Genomic DNA, 26,297 nt, shown 5'->3' with positions numbered 1-26,297 from the left:
ACAGCAACTTCCAAGCCATTGCAATGTACAGCTACTTCCAAGCCATTGCAATGTACAGCTACTTCCAAGCCATTGCAATGTACAGCTACTTCCAAGCCATTGCAATGTACAGCTACTTCCAAGTCATTGCAATGTACAGCTACTTCCAAGCCATTGCAATGTACAGCTGCTTCCAAACCATTGCAATGTAGAGCTGCTTCCAAGCCATTGCAATGTACAGCTACTTCCAAACCATTGCAATGTACAGCTGCTTCCAAACCATTGCAATGTAGAGCTGCTTCCAAGCCATTGCAATGTACAGCTACTTCCAAGCCATTGCAATGTACAGCTACTTCCAAGCCATTGCAATGTACAGCTACTTCCAAGCCATTGCAATGTACAGCTACTTCCAAGCCATTGCAATGTACAGCTACTTCCAAGCCATTGCAATGTACAGCTGCTTCCAAACCATTGCAATGTACAGCTGCTTCCAAGCCATTGCAATGTACAGCTGCTTCCAAGCCATTGCAACGTACAGCTACTTCCAAACCATTGCAACGTACAACTGCTTCCAAGCCATTGCAATGTACAGCTACTTCCAAGCCATTGCAATGTACAGCTACTTCCAAGCCATTGCAATGTACAGCTACTTCCAAGTCATTGCAATGTACAGCTACTTCCAAGCCATTGCAATGTACAGCTGCTTCCAAGCCATTGCAATGTACAGCTACTTCCAAGCCATTGCAATGTACAGCTACTTCCAAGCCATTGCAATGTACAGCTGCTTCCAAGTCATTGCAATGTACAGCTACTTCCAAGCCATTGCAATGTACAGCTACTTCCAAGCCATTGCAACGTACAGCTACTTCCAAGCCATTGCAATGTACAGCTACTTCCAAGCCATTGCAATGTACAGCTACTTCCAAGCCATTGCAATGTACAGCTACTTCCAAGCCATTGCAATGTACAGCTACTTCCAAGCCATTGCAATGTACAGCTACTTCCAAGCCATTGCAATGTACAGCTACGTCCAAGCCATTGTAATGTACAGCTACTTCCAAGCCATTGCAATGTACAGCTACTTCCAAGCCATTGTAATGTACAGCTACTTCCAAGCCATTGCAATGTACAGCTACTTCCAAGCCATTGCAATGTACAGCTACTTCCAAGCCATTGCAATGTACAGCTACTTCCAAGCCATTGCAATGTACAGCTACTTCCAAGCCATTGCAATGTACAGCTACTTCCAAGCCATTGTAATGTACAGCTACTTCCAAGCCATTGCAATGTACAGCTACTTCCAAGCCATTGCAATGTACAGCTACTTCCAAGCCATTGCAATGTACAGCTACTTCCAAGCCATTGCAATGTACAGCTGCTTCCAAGCCATTGCAATGTAGAGCTGCTTCCAAGCCATTGCAATGTACAGCTGCTTCCAAGCCATTGCAATGTACAGCTACTTCCAAGCCATTGCAATGTACGGCTACTTCCAAGCCATTGCAATGTACGGCTACTTCCAAGCCATTGCAATGTACGGCTGCTTCCAAGCCATTGTAATGTACAGCTGCTTCCAAGCCATTGCAATGTACAGCTACTTCCAAGCCATTGCAATGTACAGCTACTTCCAAGCCATTGCAATGTACGGCTACTTCCAAGCCATTGCAATGTACGGCTACTTCCAAGCCATTGCAATGTAGAGCTACTTCCAAGCCATTGCAATGTACAGCTACTTCCAAGCCATTGCAATGTAGAGCTGCTTCCAAGCCATTGCAATGTAGAGCTACTTCCAAGCCATTGCAATGTACAGCTACTTCCAAGCCATTGCAATGTACAGCTGCTTCCAAGCCATTGCAATGTACTGCTACTTCCAAGCCATTGCAATGTACAGCTACTTCCAAGCCATTGCAATATACAGCTACTTCCAAGCCATTGCAATGTACAGCTACTTCCAAGCCATTGCAATGTACAGCTGCTTCCAAGCCATTGCAATGTACAGCTACTTCCAAGCCATTGCAATGTACAACTACTTCCAAGCCATTGCAATGTACAGCTACTTCCAAGTCATTGCAATGTACGGCTACTTCCAAGCCATTGCAATGTACAGCTACTTCCAAGCCATTGCAATGTACAGCTACTTCCAAGCCATTGCAATGTACAGCTACTTCCAAGCCATTGCAATGTACAGCTACTTCCAAGCCATTACAATGTACAGCTACTTCCAAGCCACTGCAATGTACAGCTGCTTCCAAGCCATTGCAATGTACAGCTACTTCCAAGCCATTGCAATGTACAACTACTTCCAAGCCATTGCAATGTACAGCTACTTCCAAGTCATTGCAATGTACGGCTACTTCCAAGCCATTGCAATGTACAGCTACTTCCAAGCCATTGCAATGTACAGCTACTTCCAAGCCATTGCAATGTACAGCTACTTCCAAGTCATTGCAATGTACGGCTACTTCCAAGCCATTGCAATGTACAGCTACTTCCAAGCCATTGCAATGTACAGCTACTTCCAAGCCATTGCAATGTACAGCTACTTCCAAGCCATTGCAATGTACAGCTACTTCCAAGCCATTGCAATGTAGAGCTACTTCCAAGTCATTGCAATGTACAGCTACTTCCAAGCCATTGCATATAGAGCTAGCTTTAGGAGACACAGCAGTTTCTAGATCAGGAAAGCGTGCAGTGACTGTGATGAGGAAATGATCATGCACACATATGAAATAGCAGAGAAACACGACTAACACCTTCAGCCTGAACATCACATTTATCTATACCACCACTTCCCCTTGTTATTTTGCCCACAGAAATGAGACAAACTGTAATCTCATATACAACATCAATAGCAGCTAAATATAGCTCAGAAAACAGTGTTCAGTATGAATCAATGATGAATTTGTTGGTTGTTTGTTCATCTATAAGTGTGTATGTATGGCATAGTTTTAAATATATTTATTGTTTTCTTATGATATCCCCTCTATTTGTTAGGTCTGGGCTAAGCAGTCACAATGGTGGTTAGAAAGAAAATGTGGCAGTGACAGAAGGAGGCAACGCAACGCACTGGTGCTGACACATAGCCAACAGCCGCTGATTGCTGTTGCTGGCACTTAAGGAAAGCTAGTCCGCTACCAGAGGGTGACGTAACGGAAATGTACTGTTGTTCAATGTCACCTGTCAAACCGCAGGCGCTGCCGAGAACTCCTTCACACGCATGTGGTTTGAAAATGGTAAAACATGTGAAAATGAATGCGCGCTTTGGGCGCGTTTCATTGATGAATTTTAAATGTGTTTTCAAAGTGTTCCATGGACTCCTACAATGTTTTTTTACAGAGCCTAAGAAAACATTGTAGGAGTAAAAGACACTGATATTTGGATGGCTAATTACCCTGTTCTAGACATAATTGGCTGCAAATCGAGGAGGATACGTGTATAAAAGACCTTGATCCCATCTACATATTATAGGGAACCATTAGGTGTCGAACGGGGGGATAATAAACGCAGTTGGGCGCTTCTCACCGTGTATTCGGTCATCATCCGACTGCACTGGTGAAGCTGCATCAGATCAAGGTTTGTACGAAAGATCATTACACATGCAACATTACTGATAGTTACTCTGGTCGAATTAAAGACTTAGGACTAGATTTACTAAGCTGCGGGTTTGAAAAAGTGGGGATGTTGCCTATAGCAACCAATCAGATTCTAGCTATCATTTTGTAGAAGGTACTAAATAAATGAAAGCTAGAATCTGATTGGTTGCTATAGGCAACATCCCCACTTTTTCAAACCCGCAGCTTAGTAAATCTAGCCCTTAAAGTGGTTCTCACTCTCCTTTTTATATATTTTTATATATAGATATTGTTTTATTTGCTTTTTTTTTTAAATCTAAACAAATTGGAGACACAGACCTCCCAACCATCCCGATTTAGACAAGACAGTCCCATTGGCATGGCAGAGCACAGCTATGAAGGTGTTTGGAGAGGAGGGGAGAGGAGAACAAGGCATCCCAGTGCTTCAAAAGCTGTGATGTAGCTACGCACCATCATGACATGGCCAAGACACAGTCACACCCCCTATTCCGAGGCCGCCTACCCCCCCAATGTTGGGAGGTATGGAGAGAGAAGACAGTCCCTTGACCTGTTAGTACAAAGCACAACTCCTAAGATTTGCTATAGCATGAAGCATAAAACACACCAGGGCAAATCACAACTTACAACAAAAACAAAGAACAAAATGAAGAATAGAAAGCATCCACTTCTCCGTGGCAGGCTGTAGTAACTGAAGACAAATGCTGCTTTACCTATAATCACTAATCTACCCAAAACTCCTTTTAGATGCTCCGCTAGATACTTACTTGTGTGCTTACAATTGGTCATTAGTTACATCAACTCATCTTCTGGAAATTGTATGAAAAATAAAAACCTTCCATTTCTTAAGGAACTGCTTAGTGAGTGCCTCTGTCTGCCATGCTGCATTAACTTAATATACAAGAGCTTCCACAAAACAGCTTTATATTCTATTTTGTATTTTAGGTGACTCTTGAGAACTATTTATTTAAACTACGTCTACGTGCATCAGATGAAGAAAGAGTAGCAGCCACTTTGTACCCTGGCTTTCATTATGCTCCGGGGCATGATAGCTGAACAACAACAGCATATGGCTGTCAAATTCAACTTCTGAATCACATTAATATATGCCCGTACCTGGCCCCAAAATCTATAAATGGATTGGCTGTCCCACAGACATAAACAAAAATAAAGGAATGTATAAATAGCTCTATGAATTACTTTAAAGTGAGTCTATCGCAAAACCTTATTTACAATACATTTTTTTTCTAGATCAGGGCCCTCTGAGCCTTCTCCTGTGGCCCCTGGCTACTTCCTTCTTTATTATCACATTTGTTTATTATAGTTTGTAACACAATGTCTTATTACAGATAGGAGGCTATTTCTTTGATCAAATGTATTACTTAACTTATTACTGAGATTAATGGTGATGTGCAGTCCTTTTGTAGGTCAGAGATACCGGAGGACAGGTAGCGTGGCGTGGCTTAAAGGCGCAATTGCATCATTAAGCCACGCCTCCACAAGAGTCCCAGAGGTCGCCTACTCTTCTGGGAGTCCGGGAGGATGCCTCGAAATTCGGGAGCCTCACAGAAATTCCGGAAGAGTAGGTAAGTATGTGTTATTTTCAGATCTAATTTGCCCTTATTTCCATATATAATGCAGATAAAGATAATTGGTCTGGTCCCAGTTCTATCAACTTGTCAAAGTGATTTAAACTGGCTGTATCAAACAGCGGTTTTAGAAAATCGATGGTTTGAAAACTGCAGATCTATGAAAAGGTAAAGTCATAGAAAACCAATGGAAAAATCTCCATTTTAGGAAGCACAACTTTCATATAGTGCCCCCGGATAGATAATAACATATAGTGCTCCTTACATATAATTTTAACTAAATTATTTCCGTTAGATATTAATAAAACTAAAAGTGCCCCCTTGAATATATATAATAATATTTTCTGTAGTGTAGTGGTATGTTTGAACCTACAATCTTCTTCTTTTCTTAATTTCCTGTATTCCTTAGGTAAAAAACAACACATAGGGCCTGATTCATTAAGGATCTTAACTTGAGAAACGTCTTATTTCAGTCTCCTGGACAAAACATGTTACAATGCATGGGGTGCAAATTAGTATTTGCACATAAGTTAAATACTGACTGTTTTTACATGTAGCACACAAATACTTGATAGATTATTTGTACACTGAAATTCAAAGTTGAAGTTTGTGTGCTACATGAAAAAACAGTCAGTATTTAACTTATGTGCAAAATAAAATACTAATTTGCACCCCTTGCATTGTAACATGGTTTTGTCCAGGAGACTGAAATAAGAAGTTTCTCAAGTTAAGATCCTTAATGAATCAGCCCATAGTACTGAAACAAACTGCTCCACGGGAATCTCCTATTACAAATGAGCTCATGTCCAGTAAGTCTGCCTACTTAATGGCCGGGCGGCCAATCAGAAGCTGTTTCTCGTTCTGACGTGACGAGAGCGCCTTCGTTTTGCTTCTATGGGCTTTTATGGGCTTTTTTGCCTCCCAAAGGATTAGGGTGGGTCAAGAAAAGTAGAAGATTGTAGGTAAGTATTGAAACATACCACTACTCTTATTTTTTTTGTATTATTATCCCATTGCATTTGAATAATGTAGAGGAATTACTGTATAAAATAGTTTTGCTATAGGATGTTAATTAAAGTGTAATAATCCCTTAACAATACAACAGCTTGAAGGCATTGCCTAATTGCAAGGAATATGTGTAACATCATTGGGGCATAGCCAGGTCTATACAAGTCAGAAAATATTACATAAAATGCTCACCAGGTGATAACCAGGTGTCATTACTTCTACCCCTTTCTCTTATCCTACACACAGTTTATTAACGGCTTACACACTGCATGGTGGGGGAGAACACTGTAGGCAGATAGGCAAAGGCCCAAACCAATACTGATGTCCAATCGCAGGTCACCTAATCTTGATGTCCAATCGCAGGCCATCTACTCTCTGGACATCCATAAACCTGGCCACAATTTTACCTGGACGCACCTTTATCCTTATTATTAAATCAGGATAATTTATCCCAGGCATTCCAGAATCCACCCCCTCTTTGGACTGAAGGAGGCACCCACAAGCCTGCGCCGAAGGGCGGTACTCGCTCCAAAACTCGACTCTTCAAAGGAAAAGTAATGTTCACCCCACCAACCTCGGCCACAGACTGTGTTTTGCAAGAAAAAAAACAACACCAACACCAACCATCCGCAATATCCAAAAACCATGCCCAGTCCAGTATACAAGCCATCTCAAAACTTGTACGGGTTTATGTCCAAATGTAAAACCACCTTCATGGGCAAAGACAAACAAAAAGGGGAGGTGCCCCTACAGGCATTCAGGACCCGACTACTATTACTTCAGATCCAGTAAAATCGGGAGGCAGGGAGGACAACTTTTCCTGGATCCAAGAGGCAGAAGCTACCAATCCACAGATTTTTATAGCCTTCCAATAAGCCCTCCCCTAGTGACACTACCCATGGGTATACCCAAATCCCCTGCCTGTTCCTTAACCCTTTAGAGAGGTAGAAAATAGTTATGAAAACAAATTTCAGCTTTTAAATTCATCCCTCAGTTATAATAACAGGTAAAACAAGTGGACGACACAACCCCTTGCGTTTGATCACAGCATGCACAGAGGGGTAACACAAAACGAACATTCTTTGTGGTAGGCACAATTAAGCACAGAAAAAAGTGGAGTTTAGTGTTCTTTTAAAGGAATAACAAACCTTGCATATAAAGTAGGGCTTTTTACTTCATTTTTTTATGCATGTTTATTAAAACTTATCAGCGTTGAGTTATTTGGAACAAATATCTTCAAATTTGCTTTCATTTACATGAGTGAAAGCTTCTATATTGTTGTATGTGCTAGGCTGTGTAAAAAACACTACACAACAATAAGCAGTGATAAGTCGTGGTCAAATAATAACAATAAGCGGTACGATACTTGTTTGGAAAACAAAAACTAATGAATAAAGCAAAAAGCGGCAAGGACACTCATAAAACAGACTGACTTCATCATAAACAATACTTGGGAAAGCTGCCAATTTACCAATGCTGCAACTTCATGGGAGTAAAATGTATAAAATACTCTACCTGTACATAGATAACGGCTCCAAGAATACCAGGGGCGATTTTGAACATAAAAAAAACATAAAACGTCTTAGGCGTTAAACACACAGGTGCTCAACACAATGCACCAATGATGTATAGTTGCCGACTCTCTCGGAATGTCCAGGAGACTCACAAATTTTTGTGAAAGCAGAGCAACTCCCGCTTCATTGGTGAAGTGGGTGGGGTTAATCGCTGCATTTTGGCCCCGCCCCATGCTCTAATTGGCCAACATTGGTATACTTTGACAGGGGGCGTGGTTGGTCAGGATGATGCAATCCGCGTGGCCACGCCCCCAGGATGCAGCTGCTTTGGAGATCTCCCAGATGGAAGATCTCCAAAGTTGGCAAGTATGCAATGATGCCTTCATCATCGTCATCATCATCATTTATTTATATAGCGCCACTAATTCTGCAGCGCTGTACAGAGAACTCACTCACATCAGTCCCTGCCCCATTGGGGCTTACAGTCTAAATTCCTTAATACACACACATAGACTAGGGTCAATTTGTTAGCAGCCAATTAACTTATCAGTATGTTTTTGGAGTGTGGGAGGAAACCGGAGCATCCGGAAGAAACAGACGCAAACATGCAGAAGTACTAACCACTTAAGCCACCGTGCTGCCCATCCCTTGAAAACGGTGTCGGAATCAGTGGCGCTATATAATTAAATGGTGATGATGATGCTCATGATAATACACACAGTTTTCTAATAAACACTTGTGATGACATGAGAACTCACCAATTATAAGGATGGCATGAGAACTCACTATACACTATACTATACAGATATTATCTACAGGAGTGTGTATTTTATGTCAATAAACATAGCATTGATATGATTGAATCTAAACATACCGCTAAGTAACAAAAATAACTCACTAAAAATCCGGTATACTATAGCAATGTGTGGTTAGTCTCTGGTGTCAAAGTTGAATAATTGGATGAAAGAAAGTATATTGATTAATAATGTTTTACCGTTCGATTGCCACGTGTCATGACGCAGTCGCACAATAAATAACACACGCATACACTTACACTTTCAGTTGTACATAGTTCATTTTTATAATAGTTCCAACCCACAGTCGTTTATGAACAGATGTTATTGAGTTTATAGTTAGATATTATAATGTTATATGCACTTTAGTGAGATCTAAGGTTCAGGTTACATGAAACATATCATGTTTGGTGTCATTCTAATCCCCTATTTATCCTTAGTTATCCGGTTCCATCAGCTATAAGATTGCACCTTGTGTATGCTAGTTATGGAATATAGGAAATTAATGATCAGAATGGTATTATGTGTATAATGTAAATAAACCAGTTTGAACTAGCTTTCGACGGGAAGATTAGTATGCATCTGATCGGAGAGCTGACCACCACCCTTGAATGACTGTAAGTTGGATCCAGAGGAGCGCTGCACATGTATCGCCTGTACTTATTTATTTAATTGTTATTCTTTTGCTTTTGCTAATAAATCGCTTTGTGAGTTGGAACCACACAAATCGCATAGACAATGATTATTGGTAAACGATAAAATAACTTTAATACTGGCATGCTGAAGGAAGGGGGATCTGAAACAACCACTAAGTAAATGTTATCCTTTGGTGGCCTTCAGTTCAAGTATCTTAGCCAAAATCAAGTGCTATTCCCACTAGTAAATATCTCAATTAAATTATTTTCCTTCTAGGGAACAATAAGACTGAAATAAACCATTATATTTTCTGAATTTAATTTGGTGCCAACTGAAATTAGGTGGATCTAATTTCTGACTGTTCCCACCTTACTCATAATGTACTTGCTAATATTCTAAAATATTGTCTAAGTATAAGTAGCTGTTGACCTGATACATAAGTGCAAGTTACGCCCAATACCTTGCCAGCAGACATGCATGATAATGCATATGTTTTGCATTTGAAATACCCATTTTCAATAACTATTTTAAACTGTCATTCCACATAGAAAATGTATTCTTTTTTCTTTGCAAGTTAAGCAACTTTTTAAAGCATGCATCATTTTTCTTAGCAATCCTCCTACAAACCATTATCTCGATTTCAAAATATCTGTTTGCCAAACAAAAATGGCTGCCAGACACAGTCAAACACAGGCTCACAGCAGACTCACAGCACGTCATGTGATGAGGGGAGGGGAGGTGACACAGTGCAGACAGAGCTCAGAGGGGTGTTCTGCTCATATCACATCATGTGACATGTGACTGTGGTTGCCATGTGTCTTCAGACTGCAGTCTGAAGAAAAAAATTGGCAAATACCAACATTCTTTTTATAGCCAGCCACAATGCAACCACAATGATTTATGTTAAAAAAAACACACTTGATTTTTTCATGGGGTTGCTGCTTTAACTTCTAAAGAATAAATAAAAGATAATAAGAACAGGAAAGTAAAAAATTTATCTAACATGCAGACAAAGAGGAATTTTATTGTGCAGTTGGTTATAAGCACAGAAAAATACAATAAAATACCTTCTATATGAATATCCCTTTACTTTAAATGTGGCTAGTGCATTCATTGCTCCAATAGGAGCACAACAAAGTATTGCATTCATCCTCAAACTAATAAATATACTTTAAAGAATCACGTGAATCGCAAACCTACGTCAGTGACATATGTCCTCCTATGTTCTTGTGATACTATTTCTAACATTTAACTAGTGGTAAGTTTAAGGAACGCTTAGTAGACCATAAAGTAGCAACAAAACAAAAAGAGATTAAAATACTCTATCGCTAAACATTGTAGTGGAAATGGTAATAGTAGTCATTTAAGCGCAATCTCATTAGAACACTTATAGATGAAAGATGGAGATTTACAAACAAAACGAAAATGCAGGGAAACAGTTTGGATGATAGAAATAGGTACTTTCAAATTCAAGGGGATTAACGACTTGTCAATTTTAAAAACTTTTTAGAATTTTTTAATCATCTTTTGTTTAATACTTTATATTAACATCAGTAGCACAAACCAGATGAAGTCAGATTAACTATCCATGAGGGGGGGGGGTCAGAGGATTGTTTATACCCAGGGGTGGCGAGAGGGGGGTGGGGCGAGTACAAATTACCGGGGCCCGGCCTGTCTGAGGGGCCCAGGCCCCGCAGTCTGGTAATTTGTTTAAAATTATTCTTTAAAAAAAAAGTTTCCCAGTGGCTGGCTCGCACCCGCAATTTATAAAAAAAAATTGGGGGGGGGGGGGCTATGGGGGAGGAAGCGCGCTGACAGCTGTCAGCAGCTCCCAGTCCCCGGACAGTGTGACATCACGCACTGTCCCAGCAGCCAGCAGAACAAAGAGGAGGAGCTCCATCTCTAACACAGCACAGCTTCGGTAGGTATGCTGTGTCAGGGGGCTCTTATGTTGTATCTGGGGGAGGACTTAGGCTGTGTCTGGAGGGGCTAAAAATTAAGAGGTGCTAAAAAACATTAATATATATATATAGATATATATATGTATATATATATATATATATATATATATATATTTATATATATATATATATATATATATATATATGTATATATGTTTTTTTATTTATTTTTTTATTTATGGTGGAGATTCCTGCTGTAATTGCCGGCAATGTGCACATCGCAATGTCCGTGTGCCACATCGTCGGCAATTGAATCTCCCCCATGTTACTGTATGAATAAATTAGTTTGGAGTTTAAAATTTTATGTAATTTTATCTCATCATTATTCAGTTTATGTTTAAGGGTTTTTGAGCGCCTATTAATTTTTATTGTGTATTTATCTTTGTATGGGGTTGTAGAGCCCCTAGAGGCAGCCATTTCTCTTATACAGTTGCACTTGTGTTTCATTATTCCAAACATATAGATATCTATGATTATTTTTATCACACATATTTTGCTTGTTATATAATTATATACTGCGTGATCTGTGCTGTGAACTGTGTTCACTAATTATTTTCCACATTCATGTACCTATACATTTTCCAAACAGGTCCCAGCATTCCAGGATCCAGACAAGAATCCAGTACCAGATTGTGAAAGCTGCAATAACAGATAGGTGAGAGCAACACCATTTTAATACATAATGGGGGAATTTAGCTGCCGGTGATGTGGAGTGCGGACATCGTGCCGCTCACAATGCCGGCAATTACAGTAGAATTTTTTGTCAAAAACTCCGCTGCAGAGTGTCTCACAGATGTTCCAGAGACACACTGCGGCTAATTGACTTCCCCCCATGCTAGTGACTTCCCCCACTAGTGCTAGTGAGTGTATCTAACCAATGGATAGATATAGGGTAGAGGTTTTATTTTTAAAATTGACCCAGTGGTATTCAGTGCTGTACTTTTCCATTAAACATTTCGCTGTCATGTACATGTCTCTCATCCATGAACTACCGCTCCCATGAATGTAAGAATTATATGTAGCCACCCACTGTGGGTTAAATCATGTATGCAACTACCTATTGTGGGTTACGTCATGTATGCAGCTACCTATTGTGGGTTACGTCATGTATGCAACTACCTATTGTGGGTTACGTCATGTATGCAGCTACCTATTGCGGGTTATTTCATGTATGCAGCTACCTATTGCGGGTTACGTCATGTATGCAGCTACCTATTGCAGGTTATATCATGTATGCAGCTACCTATTGTGGGTTACGTCATGTATGCAGCTACCTATTGCGGGTTACGTCATGTATGCAGCTACCTATTGCGGGTTACGTCATGTATGCAGCTACCTATTGTGGGTTACGTCATGTATGCAACTACCTATTGTGGGTTACGTCATGTATGCAAATACCTATTGTGGGTTACGTCATGTATGCAGCTACCTATTGCGGGTTACGTCATGTATGCAGCTACCTATTGCGGGTTACATCATGTATGCAGCTACCTATTGTGGGTTACGTCATGTATGCAGCTACCTATTGCGGGTTACGTCATGTATGCAGCTACCTATTGTGGGTTACGTCATGTATGCAACTACCTATTGTGGGTTACGTCATGTATGCAGCGACCTATTGTGGGTTACGTCATGTATGCAGCTACCTATTGTGGGTTACGTCATGTATGCAGCTACCTATTGTGGGTTATGTCATGTATGCAGCTACCTATTGCGGGTTACGTCATGTATGCAGCTACCTATTGTGGGTTATTTCATGTATGCAGTTACCTATTGTGGGTTACGTCATGTATGCAGCTACCTATTGTGGGTTACGTCATGTATGCAGCTACCTATTGTGGGTTACGTCATGTATGCAGCTACCTATTGTGGGTTACGTCATGTATGCAGCTACCTATTGTGGGTTACGTCATGTATGCAGCTACCTATTGTGGGTTACGTCATGTATGCAGCTACCTATTGTGGGTTACGTCATGTATGCAGCTACCTATTGTGGGTTACATCATGTATGCAGCTACCTATTGTGGGTTATGTCATGTATGCAGCTACCTATTGTGGGTTACATCATGTATGCAGCTACCTATTGTGGGTTACGTCATGTATGCAGCTACCTATTGTGGGTTACGTCATGTATGCAGCTACCTATTGTGGGTTACGTCATGTATGCAGCTACCTATTGTGGGTTACGTCATGTATGCAGCTACCTATTGTGGGTTACGTCATGTATGCAGCTACCTATTGTGGGTTACGTCATGTATGCAGCTACCTATTGTGGGTTACATCATGTATGCAGCTACCTATTGTGGGTTACATCATGTATGCAGCTACCTATTGCGGGTTACGTCATGTATGCAGCTACCTATTGTGGGTTACGTCATGTATGCCGCTACCTATTGCGGGTTACATCATGTATGCAGCTACCTATTGCAGGTTACGTCATGTATGCCGCTACCTATTGCAGGTTATTTCATGTATGCAGCTACCTATTGTGGGTTATTTCATGTATGCAGCTACCTATTGTGGGTTACGTCATGTATGCAAATACCTATTGTGGGTTACATCATGTATGCAGCTACCTATTGTGGGTTACGTCATGTATGCAAATACCTATTGCGGGTTACGTCATATATGCAGCTACCTATTGCGGGTTATTTCATGTATGCAGCTACCTATTGTGGGTTACGTCATGTATGCAAATACCTATTGTGGGTTACATCATGTATGCAGCTACCTATTGTGGGTTACGTCATGTATGCAGCTACCTATTGTGCGTTATGTCATGTATGCAGCTACCTATTGCAGGTTATTTCATGTATGCCGCTACCTATTGCGGGTTACGTCATATATGCAGCTACCTATTGTGGGTTACGTCATGTATGCAAATACCTATTGTGGGTTACATCATGTATGCAGCTACCTATTGTGGGTTACGTCATGTATGCCGCTACCTATTGCGGGTTATATCATGTATGCAGCTACCTATTGTGGGTTACGTCATGTATGCAGCTACCTATTGTGGGTTATGTCATGTATGCAGCTACCTATTGTGGGTTACGTCATGTATGCAGCTACCTATTGTGGGTTACGTCATGTATGCAGCTACCTATTGTGGGTTATATCATGTATGCAGCTACCTATTGCGGGTTACATCATGTATGCAGCTACCTATTGTGGGTTACGTCATGTATGCCGCTACCTATTGCGGGTTACGTCATGTATGCAGCTACCTATTGTGGGTTACGTCATGTATGCAGCTACCTATTGTGGGTTATATCATGTATGCAGCTACCTATTGCGGGTTACATCATGTATGCAGCTACCTATTGCGGGTTACATCATGTATTCAAATACCTATTGCGGGTTACATCATGTATACAGCTACCTATTGCGAGTTACGTCATGTATGCAGCTACCTATTGCGGGTTACGTCATGTATGCAGCTACCTATTGCGGGTTACGTCATGTATGCAGCTACCTATTGCGAGTTACGTCATGTATGCAGCTACCTATTGCGGGTTACATCATGTATGCAGCTACCTATTGCGGGTTACGTCATGTATGCAGCTACCTATTGCGGGTTACATCATGTATGCAGCTACCTATTGTGGGTTATATCATGTATGCCGCTACCTATTGTGGGTTACGTCATGTATGCAGCTACCTATTGCGGGTTACGTCATGTATGCAGCTACCTATTGCGGGTTACGTCATGTATGCAACTACCTATTGTGGGTTACGTCATGTATGCAGCTACCTATTGCGGGTTACGTCATGTATGCAGCTACCTATTGTGGGTTACGTCATGTATGCAGCGACCTATTGCAGCTGACTGGTCTTTCTTAGAGCGTTTGTAGCTATCATTAAAAATGAGGGAGAATTATTTGTTAAATAAAGATTTACAGTGTTTAACTTGAAGGTGAGAAAGCAAATAGTTTGACACAGTTCGCTCACAGAGAGTTCATGTTGTACGAGTGCTTAAAATGTGTCATTTCCATTGCCCCAATATTCCACTCTATAAAAAAGGGTGAACATTCTGACGATTTATATGCACGGATATGAGGATGGCTGTTTTCTGAAAATATGTATTATATAATTATTGTTGGATATACATACCGCATGTATTCAACAACTTTTCTTAATAAAAGTCAATAAATGCGAGTAAATACGTTACACATTAGAGATTATGTGGCAGAAAAAATACAGCATTTAAATTGCTAAAACTAGAAGGAACTGGAAATGTATTATGAAAATACAAGGAATGTAGCAAAATATGTAAAAAGGAAATCAGGTTAACAAAAACAGAGGCTGAAAAACAAATGACATTGGGCCTGATTCATTAAGGAAAGGAAAGCAAAAAATGAGTAACTTTGCATCTTGGCAAAACCATGTTGCTTTGGAGGGGCATGTAAATTTAAAATGTGACAGCAGATTTATATTTGGAGTAGGGCATGTCCTAGATCAACTTTAAATTTCAGTATACAAATAAGCTATGAAGTATTTGTGTGTTACATCATAGAAAAACAGCCAGTATTTAACTAAATAATAAACTAATTTGCAACCCATGCATTGTAACATGGTTTTGTCTAGGAGAAAACATACTCATTTTTTTGCCTTACTTTCCTTAATGAATCAGACCCACTGAGTCTAATACCAAAATGTTTTTTCAAGAACATGAACAGGAACAAATAAAACTTATATTATTGGCACCCTAAATTATAAGCAGTAAAAAAAAAAAGTTAAACATATTTTTGAACTTTTGAATGTGCTTTCTTTTCTGTCTGTATTCAAAAAGAATGGCAAATTGCAAGAAATAGCAAGAGCATATCTGCATCATTAAATGTTACAGTTTTAACGCAGAAGGAGGTTCAGTTACGCCAGTGTTGGCTAACCTGTGATATTCCAGGTGAAACTACAAGTCCCAGCATACCCTTCCAGCAATAAGCTGCTATATATTGGCAAAGCATGCTGGGACTTGTAGTTTCAAAACACTTGGAGTGTCACAGGTTAGCCAACACTGAGTTATGCCTAAATAAGGTTAAGGGGACTATATTAAGACCCAGTGATTGTATGTTCCTAATTGTAAAGCGTTACGGAATATGCTGGTGCTATATAAATAAATGCTGATGATGGAAAATTTCCTGTTGTTGCTTACTGAAGTAATAGAAAATCTTCTTTTGCCAAAGTTAAGATGAAAAGTTTGCACTGGCAGGGAGCCTGCATGTCATCATTGCTGGTTCACACATACACAGTGGAACTGAAAGCTTGGATGTGCTTCCATATATATGTGTATCTATATATATATATATATATATATATATATATATATATATATATATATATATATATATAATTATTTTTATATCTTTAACTTATGGGGAAAAAATTATTTGAATAATACAGATTTTTTTTCTTGTCCCCAGCATCTGCTACTGACATCCTGTCCTTGGTAAATAGGTACCCAGTGATAGCCTTCACTGGCCCTGGGGCTTTGTTAATAGGGAGAAGCCTTGATTCTGACAAAATCTCCAGCTTTCGGTGGGTTTAAGGCTTTTCCCATTTCTTAAGTATGCCCCTAAGAAAGATAATGTACCTCCCATGTGTGCTAACTATAATAAGTTCAGTAACTGACTGACCCTAATTTCTTGTATCTATGGACTCCCCCATGACTGGGTCAGTGCTACAAGACTATCAGAAAGCAGAGGTGGTAACAATCTTTAAAAAGGAAACAAAATCAGAACCAGGAGATGACAGGCCTGTGAGACTGACTTCTGTCATTGCTGTTTATTTTAAGGGATTTTGAGGGTTGTGGTCCCAAAATACTTTATACAAAATTATTTGATAAGGCAGTGTCAGCATAAAGGATCGTTAAGGCCTAACAAATACGATTAGTTTTTATGAGGAAGTTTCAAACTGGATCAAGTACAATTGAGGCAATATATTTGGATTTTATTAAAGCACACAATACCGTTTCACTTGGTGCATAAGCTGAGAGGACTAGGTCTAGGGGGAACATATGTACATGGGTAGAGTATTGTTTGAAGGATAGAAGATAAAGAGGGGTTATAAATGGAACCTATTCAGACTGTTCTATTGGAGATTCATCACTGGAATCAGTAATGGGCCCTAGAATTTTATTGTTACTGACTTTATAGATGGCTTAGAGATTTGGTGGTGACACAAAGCTATGTACAATTACTAACACAAACCATGACAGTAACTTGCCATAGAAATATTTTTACAAAATGGCTAACTAGGCCCAATTCACAGACCCGTAAAGGGTTGGGGATTACTGGGAGGTGAGTGTGGACTCACAGGAACATGGCGTGGTTGGACGGATTGGCATGTCTTTGGCGGTGAGTTACAGTGGTAAGGGATTGGCTTCTTTTGACTTGATATTGTCTAAATAAATGTTGGGAGGTATGCTTACTGTACACATTATCAGGAGAGGGTTGGTAAGGGTAGAAGGGGCAGATTGCCCCCTGGGCCACTCTGGTTTTCACCGATGAGGGTGGCACTGAGAGTTTTTTGTGGACTATTTAAGTGCTACTATTAATCAGCTCTGCACTGTACAGACAGGAATTTGTCATGAGTATGATTATCTGCAGCAAGATACAAGCACCATTCCATTATTAGTAGCTACCTCTAGACTCCGGGCCGTCATGACCTTTCATTGTAAATATGCAGCTGGTGCTACATATGTACTCACAGGACCAATAGTTGTCCACTGCTTACTGCAAATGTTTAGACTTTCATTGATGTATACTGAATAATTATTTTCACTATAAATATCTATTGCTTTTTCTATCAGCCAGTGCTTGGTATTGTAGTGATGAAAGATGACTAAGGAGAGGGAAATTACGTTAGAGAAGAAGCTAAGATAAAGATTACGTAAGACTTATCCCTGATCCCTCTTGGGATCCAAAACATTGGAATAAAGATTTTGTTTGCTTAGTTGTAAGTAAGTTCAAGCAGTTATGCAGTAAATTTGGGGAAAGGGTGTGGGAGAGAGAAAGAGTAAGAAAGAGAGAGAGAGAGGGAGAGAGAGAGAGGAAGAGAGAGAGCGAAAGAGAGAGGGAGAGAGGAAGAGAGAGAGCAAGAGAGAGAGAGCGAGAGAGAGAGAGAGAGCGAGAGAGAGAGCGAGAGAGAGGTTGTAGCTCATCACTTCAGAATCAGTTTGTGGGATGCTTAATGAACTCCTCAAATTGGGAATAGTAATATTCAATTATGAAGAGTGGCATTCTCCATTTTAAGGTTTAAAAAAAGGGTCATTGTATTTCACAGTTATCACACATTACACTATGATATACAGCAAAGTATAACAGAAACAAAACCAGTGAGTACAATGTAGGGCAGAGGTTCGCGTTACATCAGAAATGAGTTGTGAACTCGGAGGGAGTATGGAGATGTCTGGGGGCAGTATAGGGAGCAAGTCAGCGCTAGTTAAGCCTGTGTCTGGGAGAGAGGGTGCAGAAAATAGGACACTAATGGATATTAGGAAATCAAGGATGCATGGAGACCAGAGGCTAAGAACCCAGGGAGGAGGTGTAGGACATAGAGCCACTGGTGGCATGTTTGGTGAAAGAAGGAGGACACGAAGGAAGAGCTCACTGCTCATTACAGCTCACAATCTAAGCTCTCTAGAGACTATATACACATTTTACTAGCTGCTATTGTTTGAATTCCCAGCATCGGGTGAGAGGAAGCAAGGGGATTAATTATATATATATATATATATATATATATATATATATATATATATATATATATATATATTTATAGTATATATTGAGGATGAGCAAAAGTCCCACAATTGCTTGAATCTCCCCCTTAGACTGTAAGCTCCGATGAGGCAGGAACTGATATGAATGGTTCTCTTTTCTCTGGAAAGCCCTGCATTGTATAGTGGGGCTATATAACAAAAGCAATAATAATGATGATGGCAATAAGTACAACTGACATCACAAAACAACCACCTGGGCCATTTTATTTATTGGACTTTTTGTGGTTACTAAAAATCTTTAAGAGGACCCATTACACAAGTAGTAATATAATAGCACAGTTACATATTAAATTTATATCATAGTTATCCCTCTAGACCAGCGATGGGCAAAAAGTGGCACTAGGGCCACATGTGGCCCTCTGAGCCTTCACCTACGGTCCCCAGCTCCTTACCTTTTTTATGCTCAGGTTTGTTTGTTATATCTTACACTTGAGTAAAATGTCTGCTGATATGTGATCACAGATAGATGTTCTGATTAAATGCATTATTTTAACGTAATACTGAGATTAAGGGGTGGATTTACTAAATCACAGGTTTGAAAAAGTGGAGATGTTGCTTATAGCAACCAATCAGATTCTAGCTGTCATTTATTTAGTACATTCTACAAAATGACAGCTAGCATCTGATTGGTTGCTATAGGCAACTTCTCCACATTTTCAAACCCGCAGTTTAGTAAATATACCCCTAAGTGTCATGTGCGGCCATTTTGAAGGATACAGAACTGAGGAACCTGAAGTGTGTCAGGTAGCCTATCACTGCTCTGTACTATAAGCTCTTACAAGTAGGACTCTCTTCCCTATGTCTCACATTTGCACCTCTTTTGTCAACCTTGTATGTACTTGTTCTGGTTTGATGTATGATTTGTATTTTGTATGATTTGTCCTTCTGACTGCCAGGCACTGCGGAGTTGTCTGTCGCTTACAATTAAACGTTGATGATGATTTACACGCTCCACCTTAATATTCAAGTCTAATGATAGACAACAGCCACTTACTCAGGGAATGTCTGCTAGGGGCCAAAGATATATGACTGCAATAGATAGTGTACTGTAATGTACAATTCACTTCCAACGTCACAGGTCCTCTTTAATGTAGTTTTTTAATCATTTTACTGTATTAGTCACATCTGCTTGGAAGCTGTTCCTTGGATCCTGCACCTTATGACACTTCTCCCTCCACCTTCAGAAAGTGCCCTGATCTCTACTTCCTATATCTTTTATATGCTCCTGAACACTCACAGTGCTGTCGTTTCTGTCTTACTTAGTATGAGACTGGGAAAATGTATCTGATATATCAGGGAGAGACACAGATCTTTAAGGATCTTAAATGAAGAGGATTCTTATTTCAGTCTCCTGGACAAAACCATGTTACATTGCAAGGGGTGCACATGAGTGTTCTGTTTTGCACATAAGTTAAACACTGACTGTTTTTTCATGAAGCACACAAATACTTGATAGCTTATTTGTACACTGAAATTTAAAGTTGATATTTGTGTGCTACATGAAAAAACAGGCAGTATTTAACTTATGTGCAAAACAGAAAACTAATTTGCACCCCTTGCATTGTAACATGGTTTTGTCCAGGAGACTGAAATAAGAATCCTCTTCATTTAAGATCCTTAATGAATCAGGCCCCTCATTAGTAGGCGATGGGGTTAGCATATAGAAGTGAAAAGTCTGCTTTAGTGATGTCCTTGCCATGCCAAAAATATTTTTTTAAGACAAGGAGGATCCTCTCCAAGAGTCGTCTAGCACGAATTTGAAGTTTGAAGTTCAACAGTAACAATATCATTCTATAGTCTGAGGCAGTAAGTAAAATGCTACTCTTATCATATATTTCACAAAGTACTACAAACATTTTTTATACAAGCAGATAGCAGTATAAAAGACAAACATAGACATGTGAATTATTACTGAGTCTACTAGGAAGGTTGTAACCCCTAATTTAAGCTTTTGCGCAAATATATTTGTATTTCTTAAATGAATTCCTTATATTTTGCAATTCCCATAAACCTCTGACTGAAGCATTTGCCTCATTGTAGGGCAGAGACACAGGTAGTTTACCCCTATCCTTAGACAAAGTGACAAAGAATGACAATGTATTTAATATATCATTATTTTGACATGCTGTCTTCCAATGTCTGAGGACCCAAAGGGTTCTAGAAATTCCACTACTAGTTCCATCCCAATGGCTATGTTTCAATGTAACAGCTAATATGAGACAATTGCTAGACTCAAAGAAAGTTGATGTTAAGCAACGTTTGATGGGATACAAGCTAAGTACTTGTTCTGAGATAGCTGTGTATGATCAGACTATAGAGGAGACTATTTTGGCTGTGACCTGTGACCTGGAAGAGTATTGTAGTTCAGTAGGTACAAGGTATAATATATGATCGCTAAGTTAACTGACCAGAAATATCACATTATAAAACATCTTTGCATATTTAGAACTTTTAGATCTCACACCTGTCCTGCGCCCTCGTTGTTGAGTTTACAAATATATTGAACTCAGGACCCCAATGCTGTGAGGCAGAAGTGCTAACCACTAAGCCACAGTGCAACCAAAAATATACCCACATATGCCAATAATTATTGGGGTCACTGATGAATTACACATTAGTAAAAAAAAAGTTTGGGAGTTTTTGGCTATTACATCCTTGATATTTATTGCACATATATACAATATTGCTAATTTCAGAAGAATTGCATTCATTAAACTCACTATCAACATGCAACCCATTGATCATCGTCTTAATTATTGACTTAGTAAACAATGTATTCTGTATCTCTGTATAAATTCAGAGAAACATAGAACAGTTTAAAATAATGTATCATTTCAGTATACTTGATACTCTAAAGAAAAAAAAGGTCTGGTCCCCAAAGCTTACAATCTAAAATATTTGCATGGGTAACCCACAGAACTATAATGCTATTTTGTTGGTTGTTTTGAGCAATATGAACATTCTTCATCATAATTTAAGTAAATACAAAACTGCTAAATAAAGTATATTATATATGATTTCTATGATGTATTACTATATTTAGACACGGCTCTTCAATCAAACACATCATTAGGCTTGAAGGATTACTCATGAAATGTGTAGTGTTTTATTTTTATCATTGCGCTATAAAAATGAACGGTCATTCAGGTGTTGTTTTTACTCTACAAAAACTATTTGTAATAACAATATCAAAATAAATATATATATTTAGTATCAGCTTAGAGTAAGTTTAGAATGTATGATATAAATGCTTTCTTGAACTATATGCAAAGAGCAGGATTGATAAGCAAGGTACACACTTAATTGGTGAATTAATCTATACAGGATGATTGAAACATAAAATGCAATTATGATAAGCTGATCTGTAAAGGTAGTACTGCAGACAGCTCTTACTGGAAGTAAGAGAATAAAAGATATTAAAAAGCCTTGCTACCTAGCTTTGACTTATTAACGAAAAATGCACAAATCTCCCATTATATAAGCAGTCTACAGCGGTATCCCAAGTAAAACTGTATCTATTATTACTATAGTATATACATTATGATCGCTAGCTAGCTAAATATAGACTGCTGTGTATCTGGCCTACAAGTCTTCAGGGATTTAACCCAGGAACAGAAACAGCAATATTTCAAATAAATGGTAGCAACATGTAATGCAAAAATGTTAATTGAACACTTTATTTTGCTAGGATCTGCAGGTCCTTTAAGACAGGAAATAAAGTTATATTTACTATCAGCCTGCAGAAAAAGTATACCTAAAATAATATTTTGAGTGGACAAATTGTAATTTACAACATCAAACTGAAGGAACAACCTAGCCAATGGCTTATCCATCATAATTTGTCACTATATGGGCCATGGGCTGCAGGAATCCATGAGACTTAGGGCTAGATTTACTAAGGTGCTGGTTTGAAAAAGTGGGGATGTTGCCTATAGCAACCAATCAGATTCTAGCTGTCATTTTGTAGAATGTACTAAATAAATGAAAGCTAGAATCTGATTGGTTGCTATAGGCAACATCCCCACTTTTTCAAACCCGCAGCTTAGTAAATCTAGCCCTTAGAGTGATGTAACAGGTAAATAGAAGGATGTATACAGTGTGCAACACACATAGAAGATTAACAATATAGTACCTGAGTTGGCATTAAAGATAAATAAATAATATAGAAAAAATAAAGCCTTTCTCTGTGGCTGTCACAGGATTAACTTATAGATAGGAGCCTGTCAGCAGAAAGTCGATTAGTCTTCTGTGACTCAGGGCTGGATCTGAGGTTTCCTTTATCAATGCTTCATGCCTCAGACTCAGCACATAAAAAAAAATACATAAGTTGTAAAACACCACATGATGCTGCAAAGACCAAGACAGCCCAGTAACAGTCACTGTGACCAAGCATCCGTCCTTGAGGGACATATTATCTGGATAAATGTCGCCCATGCACTTTCAGAGGCATAACAAGGATCAGGATACTACAAGAAGCTAGATCCGGGACTCTGATATTATTGCACAGGGGAACTAAGACAGAATTGGGTGTAGTAGGTGTGATCTTAAAGGGACACGCAGTGACTGCATATTGCAAGGTGATGCAACCCACACCAACTTCTATCTCCGGTAGGTTTTGTTGATAAAAATAAGAGGAAATGAAGGTTCTGCAATGTGCAGCATCACTGCAGAGTATAAGGCTGCAGCAGCCCAGGGAGGTGGGGGCTGGAGGATGCCGGTAGGCCCAAAGCCCAGCTACCTGAGTGACTGATACCCAGAGACAGAAGAGGAAGAGATAAGATATTTAAAGGGACTGACCAATAACCTCCTGGAGTTCGTAGCTGTCCCTGCAGATTGGCCACCCGATGGGCTGTGCTGGGGGCTGGCTGTGCACCGGGGACTCAGTCTGCTCTGCCATCATGGTGATGATGAGGAGGAGGGTGATGCTGCTTGTGGGCACTTCAGCTGCGAACTGACACTTCCAGTGGGCACCTCGCCGGCTTCCCTGACTCACTGACAGCCAGGCACAGGACTGTGGAGAGGAGGGGAGGCAGAGGGAGGTGCTGTCAGCGCTTCCTCCTGTATGACAGGAAAAGAGGTGGTGCTTCTTCCTGAGCCGCACACTTTATATCTTAGATAGGGGCACAGCTGGTATCAGGGGAGGCTGGCATCTGTGCCTGGTCCCAAGCTGGAGACATCAGCACCTCTGCTGCAAAATCTCCGAGGGTGAAGCCATAAATAGTCCTTGTGTGAAAACAGGGACCGAGTTCAGAGCAATTAACTGGGATTTGTTTGTACATTGTCGACTTTTGTTAATCACCATCCTTTTACCTTCTCGGAACTATGCTGCACTTTTGATTATTTTTGCTGCTTAACCTACTTCCTATTATGTCAGAGTTTGTCATCTAGTTCCTGAAGTTATATCGCAGCTATCAAAAATAAATCATACAGGGCATTACTTAAATTTAAAGAGTATATATATATATATATATATATATATATATATATATATATATATATATATATATACATATATATATATATATATATATATATATATATATATATAAATAGAGGATTCAAGACTCTCTTGAAAGTCACTAACTGGTGGCAGGAGATAATGTATCTTTATTTCAACAGATGCTGCAGCAGCTGTGAGGATGGAGTAACAGATATAAATATTTACCATTAATTTGTCTGCTCTATTGTCCCAGAAATAACAGACCAAGGGGTATATTTACTAAACTGCTGGTTTGAAAAAGTGAAGATGCTGCCTATAGCAACCAATCAGATTCTAGCTGTCATTTTGTAGAAAGTACTAAATAAATGATAACTAGAATCTGATTGGTTGTTATAGGTAATGTCTCCACTTTTCAAACCCGCATTTTAGTAAATATACCCCCAAAGTAATAATTATATTTTCAGATATAGGGGAATTTCTACTAATGGGTTGTCATTAGATTTATTTATTTTTGGAGCTCTTTGGATATGCTCCCATTACACACCTACAATTATTCTTCTTTTACTCATAAGGGATTCTTTGAAAAGATTGCCTTGTATTGTATTTTCTTGAAGGTAGTGTGAGGATAAACAATGTGGTTCATCTGGATGTAACCGAGAGAGCATGGACCATTTAAAAAATATATTTATATGAGTTTTGAATGACCTAAGTAGGACAGTTCAAATAAAGATCTCATTTTGGAATACCTCCAACCCCACTACTGAGAGTCATCCAGGTTCACATTGTTATTATTGGAGCTCTATTCCTGTTTATTAGCCAATTGTATGAAAGCTGAATAGATTCACCTGAAAGAATGATTTAAAGAATAATACAAGTTTTAATTTTTACTTTGTATTTAAGGGTCACTTATGCAAGAGAAGCCCAGATATATGGGGGGGAAATTCAATTGCCGGTGATGTGGTGTGTGGACACCTCTCTGTGCACAATGTCAGCAATTACGGTACAAATCTCCGCCGCAAAGTGTCTCATGGACGTTTCGGAGACACTGTCTCATGGACGTTTCGGAGACACTTCGCAGCTAATTGAATTTCCCTTATATTGTCTTTTTTTGGGGTGTTTTTAAAATAAGGCCACATACCTTTAACACAAGGAACAGCTTCAACACACCAGGATTTTCCAATATTATTTTGTGCCGTACGATACTGTTATTACTATTGTCAAAAGAGGACATGGTGGACAGGGGATGGGAGAGTGGCTCATGAATCATGGTCAAATAGATCCAGATTTTTTTAAATGGGCATTGGTGTCCGCCATGTTTTAGAGCCAAGTGCACTTGGTCTTCCTTTCACAAAAAACTTTCATATTTTGTTTTTACGTATTAATCATACACGTACACAGCCTATAACATACATGGCAGCACAGTGGCCTAGTGGTTAGCACTTCTGCCTCACAGCACTGGGGTCATGAGTTTGATTCCCGGCCATGGCCTTATCTGTGTGGAGTTTGTATGTTCTCCCTGTGTTTGCGTGAGTTTCCTCCAGGTGCTCCGGTTTCCTCCCACACTCCAAAAAACATACTGGTAGGTTAATTGGCTGCAATCAAAATTGACCCTAGTCTCTGTCTCTCTGTCCCCCTCTCTGTCTGTGTGTGAGTGTGTGTCTATATTAGGGAATTTAGACTGTAAGCTCCAATGGGGCAGGGACTGATGTGAATGAGTTCTCTGCACAGCGCTGCGGAATTAGTGGCGCTATATAAATAAATGATGATGATGAACATATATTAACTTCCACACGAGTACTAAAACAAGTACTTCCTGTAATCCTGGCGTGCAATATGCATTTAAGTCTAACATCTATGCATCTCTGCTCTAACAGATATAGTACATCTAGACCAGAGCAAAGCCCTGAACTGACAGAGCAATTTGCTACCAAATTGATTACACATCATTTGACATTGTGTCTCAGCATCCGTCATCAATAAAATTGCCAATATGCCCCCTGATTTCCATT

General features: G+C 39.5%; 1 protein-coding gene across 3 annotated transcripts in view; it reads right to left on the bottom strand.

Annotated features, from left to right (window-relative positions):
- Positions 1-23,915, bottom strand: part of STK39 (serine/threonine kinase 39) — a 271,753-nt gene extending 247,838 nt beyond the window's left edge. The window contains exon 1 of one of the 3 annotated variants that reach the window (XM_075180714.1): positions 23,646-23,915. In XM_075180714.1, the coding sequence (XP_075036815.1) occupies positions 23,646-23,748 (103 nt within the window). In that variant the 5' untranslated portion in view covers positions 23,749-23,915. The remainder of the gene's footprint in view (positions 1-23,645) is intronic. The other 2 variants (XM_075180715.1, XM_075180713.1) reach the window with 2 other exon arrangements.
- Positions 23,916-26,297: the final 2,382 nt, after the last annotated feature.

This window comes from Mixophyes fleayi, chromosome 7 (assembly GCF_038048845.1).
Source record: "Mixophyes fleayi isolate aMixFle1 chromosome 7, aMixFle1.hap1, whole genome shotgun sequence".
NCBI lineage: Eukaryota > Metazoa > Chordata > Amphibia > Anura > Limnodynastidae > Mixophyes > Mixophyes fleayi.
This window is presented reverse-complemented; position numbering and strand designations above follow the sequence as displayed.